This window comes from Taudactylus pleione, unplaced genomic scaffold (genome assembly GCF_031769625.1).
Source record: "Taudactylus pleione unplaced genomic scaffold, aTauple2 ptg000201l, whole genome shotgun sequence".
Lineage (NCBI taxonomy): Eukaryota > Metazoa > Chordata > Amphibia > Anura > Myobatrachidae > Taudactylus > Taudactylus pleione.
The window spans coordinates 3,939,928-3,958,115 of NW_028284603.1; the positions used below are offsets into that span (position 1 = coordinate 3,939,928).

General features: G+C 43.8%; 1 protein-coding gene across 1 annotated transcript in view; it reads left to right on the plus strand.

Annotated features, from left to right (window-relative positions):
• Positions 1-18,188, plus strand: part of PCSK2 (proprotein convertase subtilisin/kexin type 2) — a 195,006-nt gene that overhangs the window by 124,347 nt on the left and 52,471 nt on the right. The window contains exon 5 of the mRNA XM_088477202.1: positions 1,393-1,430. Coding sequence (XP_088333328.1) covers positions 1,393-1,430 — 38 coding nt within the window. The remainder of the gene's footprint in view (positions 1-1,392; positions 1,431-18,188) is intronic.

Genomic DNA, 18,188 nt, shown 5'->3' on the forward strand with positions numbered 1-18,188 from the left:
AAAAAAGTAAGTAACTTTGCACCTGAAATAAATCATGTAGCAAATGCAATGCAAGGGGTGCAGATACATTTATTTTTTTATTTTGTATGCAGGGTGAATACCAGCTGCTTTTGCATGTACTGTAGCCCACAAATGTTGGACAGCTTTTTTTTACACTGCAATTTAGATTTATGATTGGACACGCTACTCTCACATCTAAAACTCTCTGCACCACCTGCATTGCGACATGGTTTTACCAAGATGTAAAGTTACTTGCTTTATTTTTTTAATTTTGCTCCCAAACCTGTATCAGCCCCACTATGGCAACACCTGAAATGAGTAGTTCAAGCTTGAAAATCCATTAATGTCACTGAGCGCTATAAGACGCAGGTAAGTAACTTACTTGTAACACCTGACACTTATTAATGCAGCTAAAGGTATTGAGTCCACTGGGGCACTCCATTTTGCAATGGGGCTCCAGTCATACTTGCCAACTTTTCATTTCATCTTTCCAGGAGAAACCCGGAGAGGAGATGCAGGTGACCACTCTGGGGCGGAGTGGCTGGCTTTCTATGTCATTAGACCTCGTAAAATGTCACTAATCAGGGGTCAGAGTGGATGAGGCAGGGATAGAATTATGTGAATCGCTTCACATTGGTCCCGCCCCCTCCCTATGGACCCGCAATTCCCAGTATTATCTCCCCATCCTGTCTACTTCAGGATGCAGGAGATTATACGCGGGATGCGGGAGATCCGACCACTCTTCCAGGAGTCCAGGGGACTGACCAAAAAATTTGGGAATCTCCTGTGTCTTCCAGAATAGCAGGTAAGTATGGTGCCAGTTGCATAATCTTTCATTCTAAATATAGGAAATAATTATTTACTTTTCGGCTATTGATTTTATTATTAAAAATATGCTATAATACAGAAAAGCAAGAATAGGATGGATACCTATTCATTGCACTCTGTAGTACACACAAGTACAGTATATACTGTATGTAAACCGCCTTACTATGGTCTTTAAATTACATTGTGCAATACTGCAGCTCTATCCTTTTTCTATATTTTTTATACATTTTTTCACCTTATATTTATTGACTTTCTGTGTTGTTAATCCCCCCTAAAAACCCTGATACAATGAAGATGTGTTAAATGATAACCAAGTTATCCATTTAATTTCCTTCTACACTTTTCATAAACAATCATACAGGATTTTCCTCAAGGCATGGCTTATCTCAGCCTATTGTCATTGTGTGCCTTATAACTGTCTGTATTCTCCATAAATTATGCTCCTAAACTGTCAGGCAAAGAGAAAAAAACATCTTGTAAAGTCTCTTTCTCTTGTCCTCCCATTTATCTGTAAAATTCATGTTTTTTTTTTATATGACTTTAATAAATGTCTTTTGATTTCAGGAATAGATTACCTTCACCCAGATCTTGCCTCAAATTATGTGAGTATAATATAGTTCATTATAACATTTAAAGGCTTTTGTAGATGACTCGTTCATTCATTATCAAAGAGACGACAGTAACCATGTTAAAAGTTGAACTACTGATCTTTTGTTAACTGCAGTTATGAATTTTTTTGTAATTGTAAAATAGAGATTGCAGCATGTAAATGAGATGGGGAGGGTTACCTGGCAACCAGCTGGACAAAAAAAAAGTCATGTAATACTTTAGGGCAACATGGTTAATGCATAAATCAGAGATAAAAATACAAGTAATCCAACAGTCTCATACAGTGCTAAGGACGTTCTTTTGTTAAATGTAAATATTGTCCCCACCCATCTATTTATCACTAGGGGCCTGATTCATTACAGATTGCTATTGCGATCGCAGCTACAATTACGCACGCAGTACCACTGTAAAAATATGCTAATGATTGCAATCACAATGCCGTCGCAGCCTAACATAAGGACGCCCACTTTATCTTACACACATCTGTAATACTTTTTTCAAGTCTGCGAAACCATCAGTAACATCGAGTACCATCAGAGCCTCACACACACTTGCACAATGTCAAAAATTGCTAACCTCATCGCACAGAACACCCCCAAATGGTCACTTCCTGTCAATCACTCTGCAATGGGTTTGCGTAGACATAGCAATCACAGTCCGATCGCAGTGGAGCTTTCGCACACATGCGCTGTGAAGCATACAAATACGCAGTACGCAACAATCGACCGATTGCATGCGTAATCGCAGTTGCGGTTGGCACTGAATCAGGACCCTAAGGATATTATTATTTAAAGGAACCCGTTAAAATATAATTTAATGTCCTGTGCAAATTTAATAACCATCCACTTTTTTATTTTATTTTATTAGTAATGAATGGTGTTCATGGTTATGATCATATCAGTGCTTTTTATAATATAGATTTGTATATACTGCAAGGTTTTATGTTTATTGGTGTCTGGTTTATAGTATAAATTATACACAGGATACATAACACCCATCAAAACAAAATCTTGTTTTTGCTATTGACTGCTGAATTACGGGCATCCATCCACCCAAACCAGTCTTATCAAGGAATGTCCTGCTCTGCTCTGCTCAGCTTTTCTATGGGGAAAATATTGTACTCCTGCACATGCCACTATTATTATATATGTAAAATCAATGCAAGTAGCGTAAAATCAGGGCACAAACAACAATAATATTACCTCTGACTCTGGCTTTACAAACATAAAATATGCAATCTGCAGTAGTTATGTGAAGTATAGACTATACATGACTGTTTGATTCCTATTTAGCCTCAAAGGCAGATGGCTCCCCTATGTTAACCAACTGTCAAACGTGAGAAAAAAAATGAAAGAAGAAAGGCACTTTGTAGTGCAAATGATAAAGTATTCTCAGGGACTGAAAAAGCTCCATCAGAGAAACGCACATCGTTGTGCACAGCCGGGACCTCAACCACTCCATTAGGCATCCCAGACCATATGCTACCGCTCTGTGAAGTTTTAATCCAAATCCATCCAGTGAAAGACCCAGAACAGGCTCCCCTGGTCAAAGTTCTGGCCAGTGTACACTAACAGGAGGTCCAACCAGGACCATAACCCCCCTAAAACCTAGCCACGATCCAACTGGGCCATCTCATGTTGGTTTCATTCCAATCGGTGCTGGGGTGTCCAAATGCATAGCCGGACATACAAACAAACAAACAAATAAACAGACCAATGAATTTTATATGTAAGAAATATAATATATACATATATATTATATATATATGTATATATATTATAATTGACAGAATTTTCATATTTTGGCCTCTATTCGCCACCACAATGGCTTTGAAATGAAACAAATAAGATGTGCTTTAGCTGCAGACTTTCAGATTTAATTTGAGGGTAAGTACGTCCAAATCAGGTGAAGGGTGGAGGAATTACAACGGTTTCTATATGTGCCTCCCACTTTTTAAGGGGCCAAAAGTAATGGGACAAACGAAACAATCCTAAATCTAACTTTCACTTTTTAATACTTTGTTGGAAATCCTTTGCAGGCACTTACAGCCTGAAGTCTGGAATGCATAGACATAACCAGACGCTGGGTTTCATCCCTGGTGATGCTCTGCCATTCCTCTACTACAAATGTCTTCAGTTCCTGCTTGTTCTTGGGGCATTTTCCCTTCAGTTTTGTCTTCATCAAGTGAAATGCATGCTCAATCGGATTCAGGTCAGGGGATTGACTTGGCCATTGCATAACATTCCACTTTTTAGCCTTAAAAAACTCCTTGGTTGCTTTTGCAGTATGCTTCGGGTCATTGTCCATCTGCACTGTGAAGCGCCATCCAATGAGTTCTGAAGCATTTGACTGAATATGAGCATATAATATTGCCCGAAACACTTCAGAATTCATTCTGCTGCTTTTGTCAGCAGTCACATCATCAATAAATACAAGAGAACCAGTTCCATTGGTAGCCATACATGCCCACGCCATGAACTACCACCACCATGCTTCACTGATGAGGTGGTATGTTTTGGATCATGAGCAGTTCCTTTCCTTCTCCATACTCCTCTCTTCCCATCACTCTGGTACAAGTTGATCTTTGTCTCATCTGTCCATAGGATGTTGTTCCAGAACTGTAATGGCTTTTTTAGATGTTGTTTTGCAAACTCTAATCTGGTCTTCCTGTTTTTGTGGCTCACCAATGGTTTACATCTTGTGGTGAACCCTCTATATTCACTCTTGTGAAGTCTTCTCTTGATTGTTGACTTTGACATATATACACCTACCTCCTGGAGAGTGTTCTTGATTTGGCCAACTGTTGTGAAGGGGTTTTTCTTCACCAGGGAAATAATTCTTCTGTCATCCACCACAGTTGTTTTCCGTGGTCTTCCAGGTATTTTGGTGTTGCTGATCTCTCTGGTGTGTTCTTTCTTTACAAGAATGTTCCAAACAGTTGATTTAGCCACACCTAATGTTTTTGCCATCTCTCTGATGGGTTTGTTTTGATTTTTCAGCCTAATGATGGCTTGCTTCACTGATAGTGACAGCTCTTTGGATCTCATATTGAGAGTCGACAGCAACTGATTCCAAATGCTAATGTCACACCTAGAATCAACTCCAGAACCTTTACCTGCTTAATTGATAATGAAATAACGAGGGAATAGCCCACACCTGTCCATGAAATAGCTTTTGAGTTGATAGTCCCATTACTTTTGGCCCCTTAAAAAGTGGGAGGCACATATAGAAACCATTGTAATTCCTACACCGTTCACCTGATTTGGATGTAATTACCCTCAAATTAAATCTGAAAGTCTGCAGTTAAAGCACATCTTGTTTGTTTCATTTCAAAGCCATTGTGGTGTTGAGTAGAGGCCAAAATATGAAAATTCTGTCAATGTCCCAATATTTATGCACCTGACTGTATATATATATATTATATATATATAAGCAGTTCAGTGTGGGCTAGATGGACCAAAAAGCTGCATCTGGTGCTAAATTAAGTTAGTTTGTGTTTGTAAATGAGCACCATAGGTATTATGAAAAATAGATTTTAGCTATAGAAAAACAACTGTGATGAGGAGAGAATTCAAGTAGCAGTGCCCACTGTAAGAATAGTCCTTTATGCTCCAGACTTTACAATACACATGGCAAGTAAAAAGGCCTTGTATGTATAAATAAAAAAAATATGCAGGAATTTGTAAAGGTCCTTATGTTTAAATAAGAGACTCTTGCCCACTACATTTAGTGACAAAAATTGTTTAGCATATTTGAGAGAGATGGAGAAATTCTGAAAGTGTGGACAGGCTTCAAACCAGGAGCTCATGAGGCCAACTGTGAGGCATAATGAAGTCTCTGCTATAGTGTGGTCTGCATAGTAGCAACTGGTGTTGGCAACCGAGAATTCGGAAGTGACAGGTTCAGGGGTGTATTAAGAGAGGAGTGGGCCACGTGTACACTCCCCATCCGGGGCACCCTCCTCTCTCCACGGCTGCCGTCAGCGAACTGACAGCAGCAGTAGACTCTGGGCACTAGTCCAGCAGCCATTTTACCAATGATTTCCTACTGCACATGTGTGAAACGCCGGGAAAATGCCCGTGGCGGCCATTTTCCAGGTGATTTGTGTAGAACTACTCCGTGGGACTTCGGAGAGGCAAGTATAAAAAAAATGCAGGGTGTGCGGTGTGGGCCCCCCTGGACCCAGGGGCTCGCGTGCACAGCACATCCTGCACCCATTATAAACACCCCCCTGGACAGGTTAGAGTAATGTCATACTCTAGTCATTTGGTGCTCTTACAGTACTAAAACACCATTTGTAATGGCTATACATATGCAAATGGGACAACAATACTGTAACTCCAATTTTAGAACAGTTCCAACTTTCATTAGTTACTTCCTCAGCATCTGTGCGGTAGGTTTTGTATTATTTAGCTACTGTCACTTATGATAAAGCTGCTCAATCCACTTGCACCAAGGTTCAACTAAACAAAATGAAATGTGAAGTGCAAAGACTCAATGTGTTCCATCTCTGTTACTGTATTTATTAAGACCAAGTGGTTACTAAATAGGAAAACCATTACTATCTTCAGCAGAGCTTTATAATTTTTTTGAAAATCTCAAGGACTAAAGCCCAGGAGTGTAAAGCCATTACTGTCCCTATAATAAAAGGAATTCATTCAAACAAATTGGGTCCTTTCCGAGCTTTTTCCAAGATGTGTTTGTGTCAATTATTTACTTGGTTTATAGTTTCCATAGATAAGCTGCCGAGAATATGTAAATTGGGCATGATATTGCTTTCTGAGAATGCCTCCTATGCCATAAATCACATATATTACTAAGCGTTTCACAGACGTTAATGATATGGCTTTACTGTATGTGCTATGGCATCCTATAAAAATAATATTAACATTATTTAGGTGTAAAGCTAAACGTTTTCCACTCATCCCCATTGTCCATTTATTTTGTTCATTTTCAGAAATATTGGGACAATTTATTCACATATAGAAGAATAGATGAGGATTAAAAACACAAAAACAAAAAACAATTACACCCACTATTGGATAGTAACAGATACTAAACTCTACCGTTTTATAGTATCCTCACTCAGGGGGTCATTCAGACCCGCTCGCGAGTAGCAGTACGCTCGCAAGCGGGTCAATGTCCCCCACTGCGCATGTGCACGATGGAGGGAGCTCCGTCGTGCGCATGCACGAGACCCGGGGAGCGACGGGCTTTCCATCGCTCCGGGTCTCGCACCAAAGGGGGCGTGCTGTCGATGTTGATTGACAGCACACCCCCTTTGGTGGGCGTGCCGGGGGCGTGCCTGCCAGATGGAGGCGTTCCCATGGGAACGCCTACCGTCTGAAGCCGGCCCCACTGACATCACTAGTGATGTCAGTGGGAGTGATTTTGGCTCTGATAGAGCCAAAATCACTCCAGGGCTTATGGCAGGGAGAACCTACCGTAGGGTCTCCATCGCAAGTCCGATGGTTGCGATGGTCAAGACCATCGCGACCATATTTTTGGCCGCTCGCATATGCTGTGGGTGGTCACCCACAGCTATACGAGCGGCCAGGAGGCCGCTCCATTTTCATGGAGGAGGGCCCTGATTCAGAGCGAGCGCTCTGGTCAGAGCGTCCGGCTCTGAATCAGGCCCTCAGGGTGGAATTTATCAAAGCTCAAGATTCTACCTATCATTTTATGGAATGTACCAGATAAATGATAGCTAGAATCTTGCTATGGGCAACACACCGCCATTTGTCCTTTTTAGAAGTTTTGATAAATCTCCCCATCACTGATTACCACCATCCAAGGTCATGCAAAGCCAAAGCTTTGTGTGAAAAGCCAGAGTCCTTCACCACTCATGATACTGTAAGTACAGTATAGCGCATTCCAAACATGCACAACCCTCAGCACTGATATTGGCAAACTGTCCTGATACCAATGTGTGAGTGTGTGGTACCTCCTTTGATGGAGATAACCAGAGCCAAGTGCTGAGTAAACCACTAAATTGTGACCTCACGAGGATGCAATCCTAATGAGCAGGAAAAATACCTCACTCTGATATGTTTCAAAGCCATCTTGATTTTTCTTCTCTTTAAATGTTAACTTATCAGTTAACGAGCAGTGAGATTGGGAAATACCTGCATCTTTGTTAGTGGTCTTGTCTATCTGATTGTACAGAATTTAAATAACAAAATCTGATTCAGAGGTGGGCGCTAACTGAACGCATGTCGATGTTGGTGGAGTTGACCGATTAATTGCTAGTGCACATGTGCAAAATAATTGGAAAAGCCCCATGGTGCATGTGTACAATGTGTTTACACACAGCGGTTCTGTTGCGATCAGGAGAGCTGGTAACAGAACGAGAGGAAAAGCGATAGTTATTTCTTGGCAGCATCTGGGAGTTGGCCTAAAGTGAATGCGAAAATTTCCGCCACGTGGGAGTGTTATGGGAGTGTCGCGGGCATGTTAGTGAAATTGCGTTTCGTTCTCAGAAGCAGAGCTGCTTCCACAAAGGCCATGTTTGGACAGAGATACTCCATCTGTCATAGGTGCAGGTGTTGATGATGGATGTGATGGTGCACTGATGGTGCCCTGATGGTGGACTGTCTTGACCCACCGGTCATCCTACTGTGTAAAGGGGTGGAGAATATGGGCGTCTCAGTGCTTGCACTTTCCGGTGCTCACTACTGCACAAGAGGAAGGCTGATACTAGCATTTGCATATTTGGGTTAAATCGTGTCCTGAAAAAGATGCATTTTACTTACTGCGCAGAGCTGCTATATATACAAGATGCATCCAGCTCTATATTGGTAACATATTTGCCTGTCCCCACCCCCCCCCACACCTTTACTGCACAATAGTAAGTCTGTCTGATTTACACCAGGAGGTGTGGTGTAGTAGTACAGTGGTAGTAGTACATGCTAGAAATACATTACACAATACATGCACAATGTAGTACATGACTAGGCAGTGTTATGAATACATAGTAAAGTTACATTCACCATGTGATAAGAATATAGATGCAAATGCAAAATTATTTTTTGTTATGTTCACATCAACACATACCATTGTCTTCATTTGAAAACATGTTCTACAGTTGAGGAACAATTGCTAATCTCACTGTAACAATGTGAATTAATAACAGCACCTACAATACTAGCATTAGTGTACGTAGGAGGGATTCTGACAGATTCAGCCAATTAAAGGATCTGCCAATCGTCATAATCATCATCATCATACCTTGAACCAGGAGGTGCAACTGCTTCTTTCTTGTGGTTAGCCTGGGATGCTGTTCGCGAATGCACGCCCATACTGTACGTCGGGCCTGATTCATTATGGATCGCAACTGCAACAGCGTATGCAATTGGCCGATTGTTGCGTACTGTGTTTGCATCGCAGTGAGCGTGCATGATGGCTACACTGAATTCGCACTGCGATCGCGCAGAGCTTAGTAAGCCATCGCAGAGTGATTGACAGGTAGTCAGCGTTTGGGGTGGTGACAGGGGAGTGGTTGGAGAAACGCAGGCGTGTCTGTCTGTTTGTATGCCGTTGCATAGGTGTGCATAAATTAGCCACTGCGATGGCATACGCAGCATGAGTACTCACTGTGTGCAACGAGGTTAGCAATTTCTGTGTAAGGTCAGGACTGCTGTAATTCTGCGTAAGGGGCCGACGTTACTCGATGTTTCCGACGTGTACACAGGACTGCAAGGTATTACGGATGTGAGATAGCGGTAGTGGGCGGCAGTGGGCATCTCTATGCTGGCTGTGCACTGGAATTGCGATAGCATTCATTAGCATATTTTCGCAGCGGGACTGCGTGCATAATCGCGAATCAGGCCCTTTGGCCACAATTACATGCAAAATTGTTATATACATACAGTGACGGCTCCAGTAGGGGAGCCACACCAACTGTCAATGCTTGGCATTTGGGGTGGTAGATGGTATGGCTCCCCTATTTGAATTTTGAACTGTACTGCAGCCCCACCTCTGAAACCACCACTGTGTACATACTGTATATACAAATATATATATATATATATATATATATTAGGGGTGTGCACCGGCCACTTTTCGTGTTTTGGTTTTGGATCTGGATCTTTCTTCGTGTTTTGGATCTGGATTGGTTTTGCCAAAACCACCCTTCCGTGTTTTGGGTTCTGGGTTTTGTGTTTTGGATCTGTATTTTTTTTAAAAAAAGCATAAAAACAGCTAAAATCACAGAATTTGTAGGTTTTTCTGCTCCTATGCTATTATTAACCTCAATAACCTTAATTTCCACTCATTTCCAGTCTATTCTGAACACCTCACACCTCACAATAGTGTTTTTATGTCCAAAAGGTTGCACCGAGGTAGCTGGATGACTATGCTAAGCGACACGAGTGGGCGGCACAAACACGTGACCCATCTAGGCGTGAAACTGCAGCGGCAGACAGGATGGCAGTTTGAAAAACTAGGCCCCAAACTGTACATAATGCAAAGAAAAAAAAGAGGTGCAAGATGGAATTGTCCTTGGGCCCTCCCACCCACCCTTATGTTGTATAAACAGGACATGCACACTTTAACAAATCAATCATTTCAGCGCCAGGGTCTGCCACACAACTGTGGCTGAAATTATTGGTTCGTTTGGGCCCCCACAAAACAAGCTGGCAATTAATGTGTCCCTGCACAAACTGGCTCTACGGAGGCAAGATGTCATCCTCATCCTCCTCATCCACCGATTCCTCACCCTCTTCAGTGTGTACATCCTCATCCTCACAAAGTATTAACTCGTCCCCACTTGAATCCACCACCACAGGTCCCTCTGTACCTTCTGGAGGCTGGTCTCCCTGGAAGAGCTGATAATTCATTTTGATGAACATCATCTTCTCCACATTCTGTGGAAGCAACCTCCTACGCCTTTCGCTGACAAGGTTCCCGGCTGCACTAAACACTCTTTCGGAGTACACACTGGAGGGGGGGCAACTCAGGTAAAATAGAGCCAGTTTGTACAGGGGCCTCCAAATTGCCTCTTTTTCCTGCCAGTACAGGTATGGACTGTCTGACATGCCTACTTGGATGCTGTCACCTATGTAATCCTCCACCATTCTGTCAATGGTGACAGTATCATATGCAGTGACAGTAGACATGTCAGAAATTGTTGCCAGGTCCTTCAGTCCGGACCAGATGTCCAAACCTGGTCCTGCCTGCCCTGCATCACCACCAGCGGGTTGCTTAGGATACCTAAGTTTTTTCCTGGCAGCCCCAGTTGCGGGAGAAAATGAAGAAGGAGCCGTTGACATGTCACGTTCCGCTTCAGCTGACAGTGTGTTCACCAGCAGGTCTTTGCACCTCTGCAGGCTTGTGTAGGCCGGAAAGAGAGACACCACATAGGCTTTAAACCTAGGATCGAGCACGGTGGCCAAAATATAGTGGTCTGATTTCAACAGATTGACCACCCTGGAATCCTGGCAAAGCGAATGAAGGGCTTCATCCACAAGTCCCACATGCCGAGCGGAATCGCTCCATCTTAGCTCCTCCTTCACTTTCTCCAGCTGCTTCTGCAAAAGCCTGATGAGGGGAATGACCTGACTCAAGCTGGCAGTGTCTGAACTGACTTCACGTGTGGCAAGTTCGAAGGGCTGGAGAACCTTGCACAACACGGAAATCATTCTCCACTGCGCTTGAGTCAGGTGCATACCCCCTCCTTTGCCTATGTCAAAGGTGGATATATAGGCTTGTATGGCCTTTTGCTGCTCCTCCATCCTCTGAAGCATATAGAGGGTTGAGTTCCACCGCGTCACAACCTCTTGCTTCAGGTGATGGCGGGGCAGGTTCAAGAGTGTTTGCTGGCGCTCCAGTCTTCGGCACGCAGTCGCTGAATGGCGAAAGTGGGCAGAAATTTTTCGGGCCACCCAAAGCATCTCCTGCACGCCCCTGTCGCTTTTCAGAAAATTCTGCACCACCAAGTTTATTGTGTGAGCAAAACATGGGACGTGCTGGAATTTGCCCAGATGTAATGCCCGCACAATATTGGTGGCGTTGTCAGATATCACAAATCCCCAGGAGAGTCTAAGTGGGGTAAGCCACTGGGCGATGATTTCCCTCAGTTTCTCTAAGAGGTTGTCGGCGGTGTGCCTCTTACTGAAACCGGTGATACACAGCGTAGCCTGCCTTGTAACGAGCTGGCGTTTCTGAGATGCTGCTACTGGTGACGCTGCTGCTGTTGCTGCGTAAGGTGATACATCTACCCAGTGGGCTGTCACAGTCATATAGTCCTTAGTCTGCCCTGCTCCACTTGTCCACATGTCCGTGGTTAAGTGGACATTGTGTACAACGGCATTTTTCAGGACACTGAGGACACTTTTTCTGACGTTTCTGTACAGTCTCGGTATCGCCTGCCTAGTGAAGTGGAATCTAGACGGGATTTGGAACCGGGGACACACTACCTCCATCAATTGTCTAAATCCCACTGCACTAATGGCGGATACCGGACGCACGTCTAACACCAACATAGCAGTCAAGGCCTCAGTTATACGTTTTGCTTCAGGATGACTGCTGTCGTACTTCATCCTCCTCGCTAAGGACTGTTGGAGGGTCAATTGTTTAGTAAAAGTAGTGGTGTTCCTACTTCCTCTCTGGGATGATGAATGACTCCCAGCAGCAGCAACAGCAGCAGCGGCAGCAGTAGGCGTAGCAATGCAGGATCCTCCGGAGGAATCCCGGATAGGAGAGTCAGTCATGCCAGTGACATGGCCTGCAGGACTACTTCCGATCCTGACTAAGGAGGAAATTGACGAGGAGGGAGTTGACGGTGTGGTTTGCAGGCGCTTGGATACAACAGGACAACGGGATTTAGGTGTCCCTGGACTGCTTACGGTCTTAGCCAAAGTTTCTGAACTTGACAGTAACTTTTTATGAACGCGCTGCAGGTGCCGTATAAGGGAGGATGTTCCTAGGTGGTTGACGTCCCTACCCCTACTTATTTCACCTTTACATATGGTACATATGGCAAGACAGTTGTTGTCCGGATTTGGATAGAAATATTGCCAGACCAAAGAGGTGGAATGTTTGGTCTTCTGCCCAGGCATGACCGTGATGGGCTTTTTCATCCCACGGACAACAACTGTCTCCCCCGGAGCCTGATTTAAACAAACCACATCACCATCAGAATCCTCCTCGCCAACTTCCTCCTCAGCGCCAGCTACACCAGTATCCTCATCCTGTTGTACTTCAACAGTGACATCTTCAATTTGCATATCAGCAAGTGGACTGTGGGTGCTCCTTTCAGCACTTGCAGGGGGCGTGCAAAAGGTGGAAAGAGCCACCTCTTCCCGTCCAGTGCTGGGAAGGTCAGGCATCGCAACCACCACCACACTTGGACTCTCCTTGGGGATTTGTGATATCTTCTTAGAAAGCACAGTTCTTCGCTGTGCTTTTGCCAGCTTAACTCTTTTGATTTTTTTAGTGGGAGGAGGGCTTCCATCGTCATGTGAAGCTGAACCACTAGTCATGAACATACTAGGGATTGACCTTAGCCGTTCCTTGCCACTCCGTGTCGTAAATGGCATATTGGCAAGTTTACGTTTCTCTTCAGCTGATTTAAATGTCTTTTTCAAGGTCATTTTCCTGAACTTTGCCATTTGGGATTGTATGTGCCCTCTACTATGACATTGGGCATCGGCCTTGGCAGACGACGTTGATGGCATGTTATTGTCTATGTCATGACTAGTGGCAGCAGCTTCAGCACTAGGAGGAAGTGGTTCTTGATCTTTCTCTATTTTATTTTTATCGGAGAAAGTTTGGTCCTCCATTTATGTTATATCAATTTGATATATACGTGCGGCTAAACACAGAAAATAATTTTTTTTTTGGTTTGGACTGGAGTATACTTTCGGGGGTTACAGCACCCTTTAACGGTCAAGCCAGCCGGCCCTTTACTTATGACACAGGCGCACGCTTGGCACTACTTTGTTGATGCACGTGCGGCTACTGCGCACACAATTCACAAACACAGAAAATATTTTTTTTTTTGGTTTGGACTGGAGTGTACTTTCGGGGGTCACAGCACCCTTTAACGGTCAAGCCAGCCGGCCCTTTACTTATGACACAGGCGCACGCTTGGCACTACTTTGTTGATGCACGTGCGGCTACTGCGCACACAATTCACAAACACAGAAAATAATTTTTTTTTTGGTTTGGACTGGAGTGTACTTTGGGGGTTACAGCACCCTTTAATGGTCAAGCCAGCCGGCCCTTTACTTATGACACAGGCGCACGCTTGGCACTACTTTGTTGATGCACGTGCGGCTACTGCGCACACAATTCACAAACACAGAAAATAATTTTTTTTGGGGTTTGGACTGGAGTGTACTTTCGGGGGTTACAGCACCCTTTAACGGTCAAGCCTGCCGGCCCTTTACTTATGACACAGGCGCATGCTTGGCACTACTTTGTTGATGCACGTGCGGCTACTGCGCACACAATTCACAAACACAGAAAATAATTTTTTTTTTGGTTTGGACTGGAGTGTACTTTCGGGGGTTACAGCACCCTTTAACGGTCAAGCCAGCCGGCCCTTTACTTATGACACAGGCGCACGCTTGGCACTACTTTGTTGATGCACGTGCGGCTACTGCGCACACAATTCACAAACACAGAAAATAATTTTTTTTTTGGTTTGGACTGGAGTGTACTTTGGGGGTTACAGCACCCTTTAACGGTCAAGCCAGCCGGCCCTTTACTTATGACACAGGCGCACGCTTGGCACTACTTTGTTGATGCACGTGCGGCTACTGCGCACACAATTCACAAACACAGAAAATAATTTTTTTTTTGGTTTGGACTGGAGTGTACTTTCGGGGGTTACAGCACCATTTAATGGTCATGCCAGCCGGCCCTTTACTTACGACACAGGCGCACGCTTGGCACTACTTTGTTGATGCACGTGCGGCTACTGCGCACACAATTCACAAACACAGAAAATAATTTTTTTTTTGGTTTGGACTGGAGTGTACTTTGGGGGTTACAGCACCCTTTAACGGTCAAGCCAGCCGGCCCTTTACTTATGACACAGGCGCACGCTTGGCACTACTTTGTTGATGCACATGCGGCTACTGCGCACACAATTCACAAACAGAAAATTTTTTTTTTTTTGGTTTGGACTGGAGTGTACTTTGGGGGTTACAGCACCCTTTAACGGTCAAGCCAGCTGGCCCTTTACTTATGACACAGGCGCACGCTTGGCACTACTTTGTTGATGCACATGCGGCTACTGCGCACACAATTCACAAACACAGAAAATAATTTTTTTTTTGGTTTGGACTGGAGTGTACTTTCGGGGGTTACAGCACCCTTAACGGTCAAGCCAGCCGGCCCTTTACTTATGACACAGGCGCACGCTTGGCACTACTTTGTTGATGCACGTGCGGCTACTGCGCACACAATTCACAAACACAGAAAATATATTATTTTTTTAGCACTTGGGGGGAGCACCCCTGATGGACAGAGCACCCCCTGGACAACACTACAGCACCCCTTTAGGACTGGGACACTGCACAGGACTTTGGAGTGGACACAGCCCCTATGGAGAACTGACTGCACAACACAGTCCAGCCAGCCCCTATGGACTTTGAAGTAGTGGACACAGCCCCTATTAACAACAGCAGCACAACACAGCCAGCCCCTATGGACTTTGAAGTAGTGGACAACAGCAGCACTACACTACACTACACAGCCCTAACTCCCACCCTCCCTCTTCACTGTCCACAGCCGAGTGAGAAAATGGCGCCGACGCGGGTACCTTATATAGGATCCAAAACCCGCGAGACTCGGAAGGCGGGATGATGACGTTTTGCCTCGATTTCAGATCCGAGTCAGGCGGGAAAAGTCGAGCCTGATTCGGATCGGACTCGGATCGGGGGGGCTCGGGGGGGTTCGGATTTCAGAAATCCGAACCCGCTCACCCCTAATATATATAATATATGCTCAATATTTTGGTATTTTTACTATGCATTTATTATGTGTGTCTGTTATTACCCAATCACGTTTTATTACTGTTTTGTTCCATTTATAAAGTGCAACAAAATATGCTGGCGTGATATAAATAAATAACTTGCTAAATAAATAAATATGGGTTCCTGCATTGTTGCAGAGAGGTTATCAGATGCAGCTCTGACAGCATCTCTTTGTACAACAAGGTCTGATCACAGAACTCTTGGATCTATTGTAGACATTGTTTCACTTCACTTTTCTCCTTTATGTTATGCTTACAATAGGCATTGGTAGTAGTTCAATAACAGAACTTTTTCCTTTATACTTCTCTTCTTTTTTTTCATGGTACAAGGTTATTATTTTGAATGAGTGACAGTTACTGTATACATTTTTTGACTTCTCACATGTATTGGATTCAGTTTACCAGATGGGTTTATGACCTTTGTTTCATATAGAATTTTGTTTGCTACCACACAGACTTGCTGCAGTAGGGTGATAAAAGCCTCACACCTCTCCTCTGTGCTGTTGGGAAACTCTCTTCCCTCTGTTATCTAATGCTGCATACACACGGTCAGATTTTATCTAATGCTGCATCCACACGGTCAGATTTCATCTAATGCTGCATACACACGATCAGATTTTGTTAAAGATCTGAACGGTAACGATTGTAAAAATCGTTCAATCGTTCTTATCTTTGACATGTTGGGCATGCATCGACCAACGATGCGCATTCCCGCATGTCAGATAACGATATCTGACATTGACTGTGTTTGCAGTAAGATTTAGACGATTTAATTCATTTTAATACTGTCAGAAATAGTTCATCGTTCACAAAATTGTTCAAATCGTTGATGAAATCATTCAGTCGTTCATCGTTATCGTTCAACGAAATCAATGATCTGACAAATCTGACCATCTGTATGCACCATTACTCTCATGATATCATGAAACTGTTCCTCTCACTGGAGACTTTGCCTCATTAGGAGCTTATTTATCAATCCTATCGGCCACTTAAATCACATGAATATTGCAGTTTCCGTGTGATTGAAGTATCCTTGTAATTTACCAAAGGCTGAACGAAGGAGATATCAGATATACTGCAAAATAACGCAAGATACCGCAGTCACCAGTTTGGTCTCATTAACTAGCGAAATCTGCTTTAAGTAAGCAGTGAAAGAGATATGATTTCAATGATAAATAGCCAAATTAATTAAACTGCTCTCGCTGCAAGTAGCAGTGATAAAAGATATTGCCAACATTAATAAATAGTCTCTTTATAAATATTCGTTGATTTTAGTCGATAGATCTAAAGGCGTTGCATACTAGAAGATGTCTAGTGTGTACCGACCTTGTTAGTGACGGGACCTGGTGGGGTGCCGACATCGGCAAGTGTGTATACTGGCAGCAACAAAGCGACAGTGGGGGCCATGCTGCAACCGGTATTGATTCTGCATTGCATGCACGGAATAAATGAGCATCTTCACCTGTATGCCGGGTGTATCTTTGCAGAGCACCCACCCCCATCCGTATGTCTAGTTTCAGACTCATCACCATCTTCAGGGAGCACTTGTACCAGCCTGCAAATGATACTGTAGTTACTCTTCCTTCTAACCCTGCATAGCCTGCAGATACTTTGTCACAACCACACTGAACTTTGTCTGCATGAAAATAACCTGTTAGAGGCTAGTTGTGCCCCTTAGTAATTGGAGACGCCACATTGCCCTTACTTGTGCACACTACAGTAGGTTCCGGGTCACACGCAGTGTAAAAACATGCAAAAGGTCTATGTCTAACTCGGCACAGACCCTCAATGGTTATCTGGTGAAAACTTTCATGGCACTGTATTTTTCTTAATTACAGATTGCCTTTGTGAAAGAATCAGAATTTGCACATATTTCAAATTAGCAAGGCAATGGCATTTATGAGAAAAATAGTTCTTGTCTCTACCATCTGCTCTGTGTTAGATTAATTTCCAGCACAGATAGTGCTTGGAGATTTTTTTTTTCCTCGTAAATGTCTATATTCAGCTCCCTGGCAAAGGCTCATCTGAATAACATATATCTCATTTATCAAATTATTGCAACATTTTATTGAAAACTCAAACATCTTGGGGCAGATACTAGGGCCATACTTAGTGCAGGGAGGGGGGGGGGTTGACTGGAAATCCCTCCTATGCTTGTAGAACTACCTCCAGTATGCAGAGGCTGGTAATTGACCTCACCAGAAGTTTCCCTATTGCAGTGGCCACAATGGAATTCAAAACAGACCTCCCTTCCTCTGCACGAAACAGAGTTACGTAAAGAAGCAGGACAACCATATATGGTGAGATATTAAACCTTCAAGAGAGATAAAGTGTAGAAGTTACCCATAGCAACCTACTTCTAACTATCATTTATCTAGCACAGTCTAAAATAGAAGCTGATTGGTTGCTATGGGCACCTTCTTCACTTTATCTCTCTTGAAGGTTTGATACATCTCCACATTATGAGTTTGAAGTGTGCGGATCCCTCACTCACCTCTACTCAGGTGAGTGACACAGGATCTAGTCAGCATCCCAGCATGCGGGATGATGACAGCCAAAATACCGGCGCAGGAGTCCCGACAGCGTCGGGATCCCAGCTCCAGAGTCCCGACCGCCGGTATCCCAAAGGTAAGTATCAGGTGTTAGGGGAGGGTTAAGTTTAGGGTTAGGGGTTAGGAATTAGGGGGAGGGTTAGGAATTAGGGGGAGGGTTAGGTTTAGGGTGTGGGGAAGGGATGGGGGGAGGTTAAGTTTAGTCTCTAGGGCGGAGG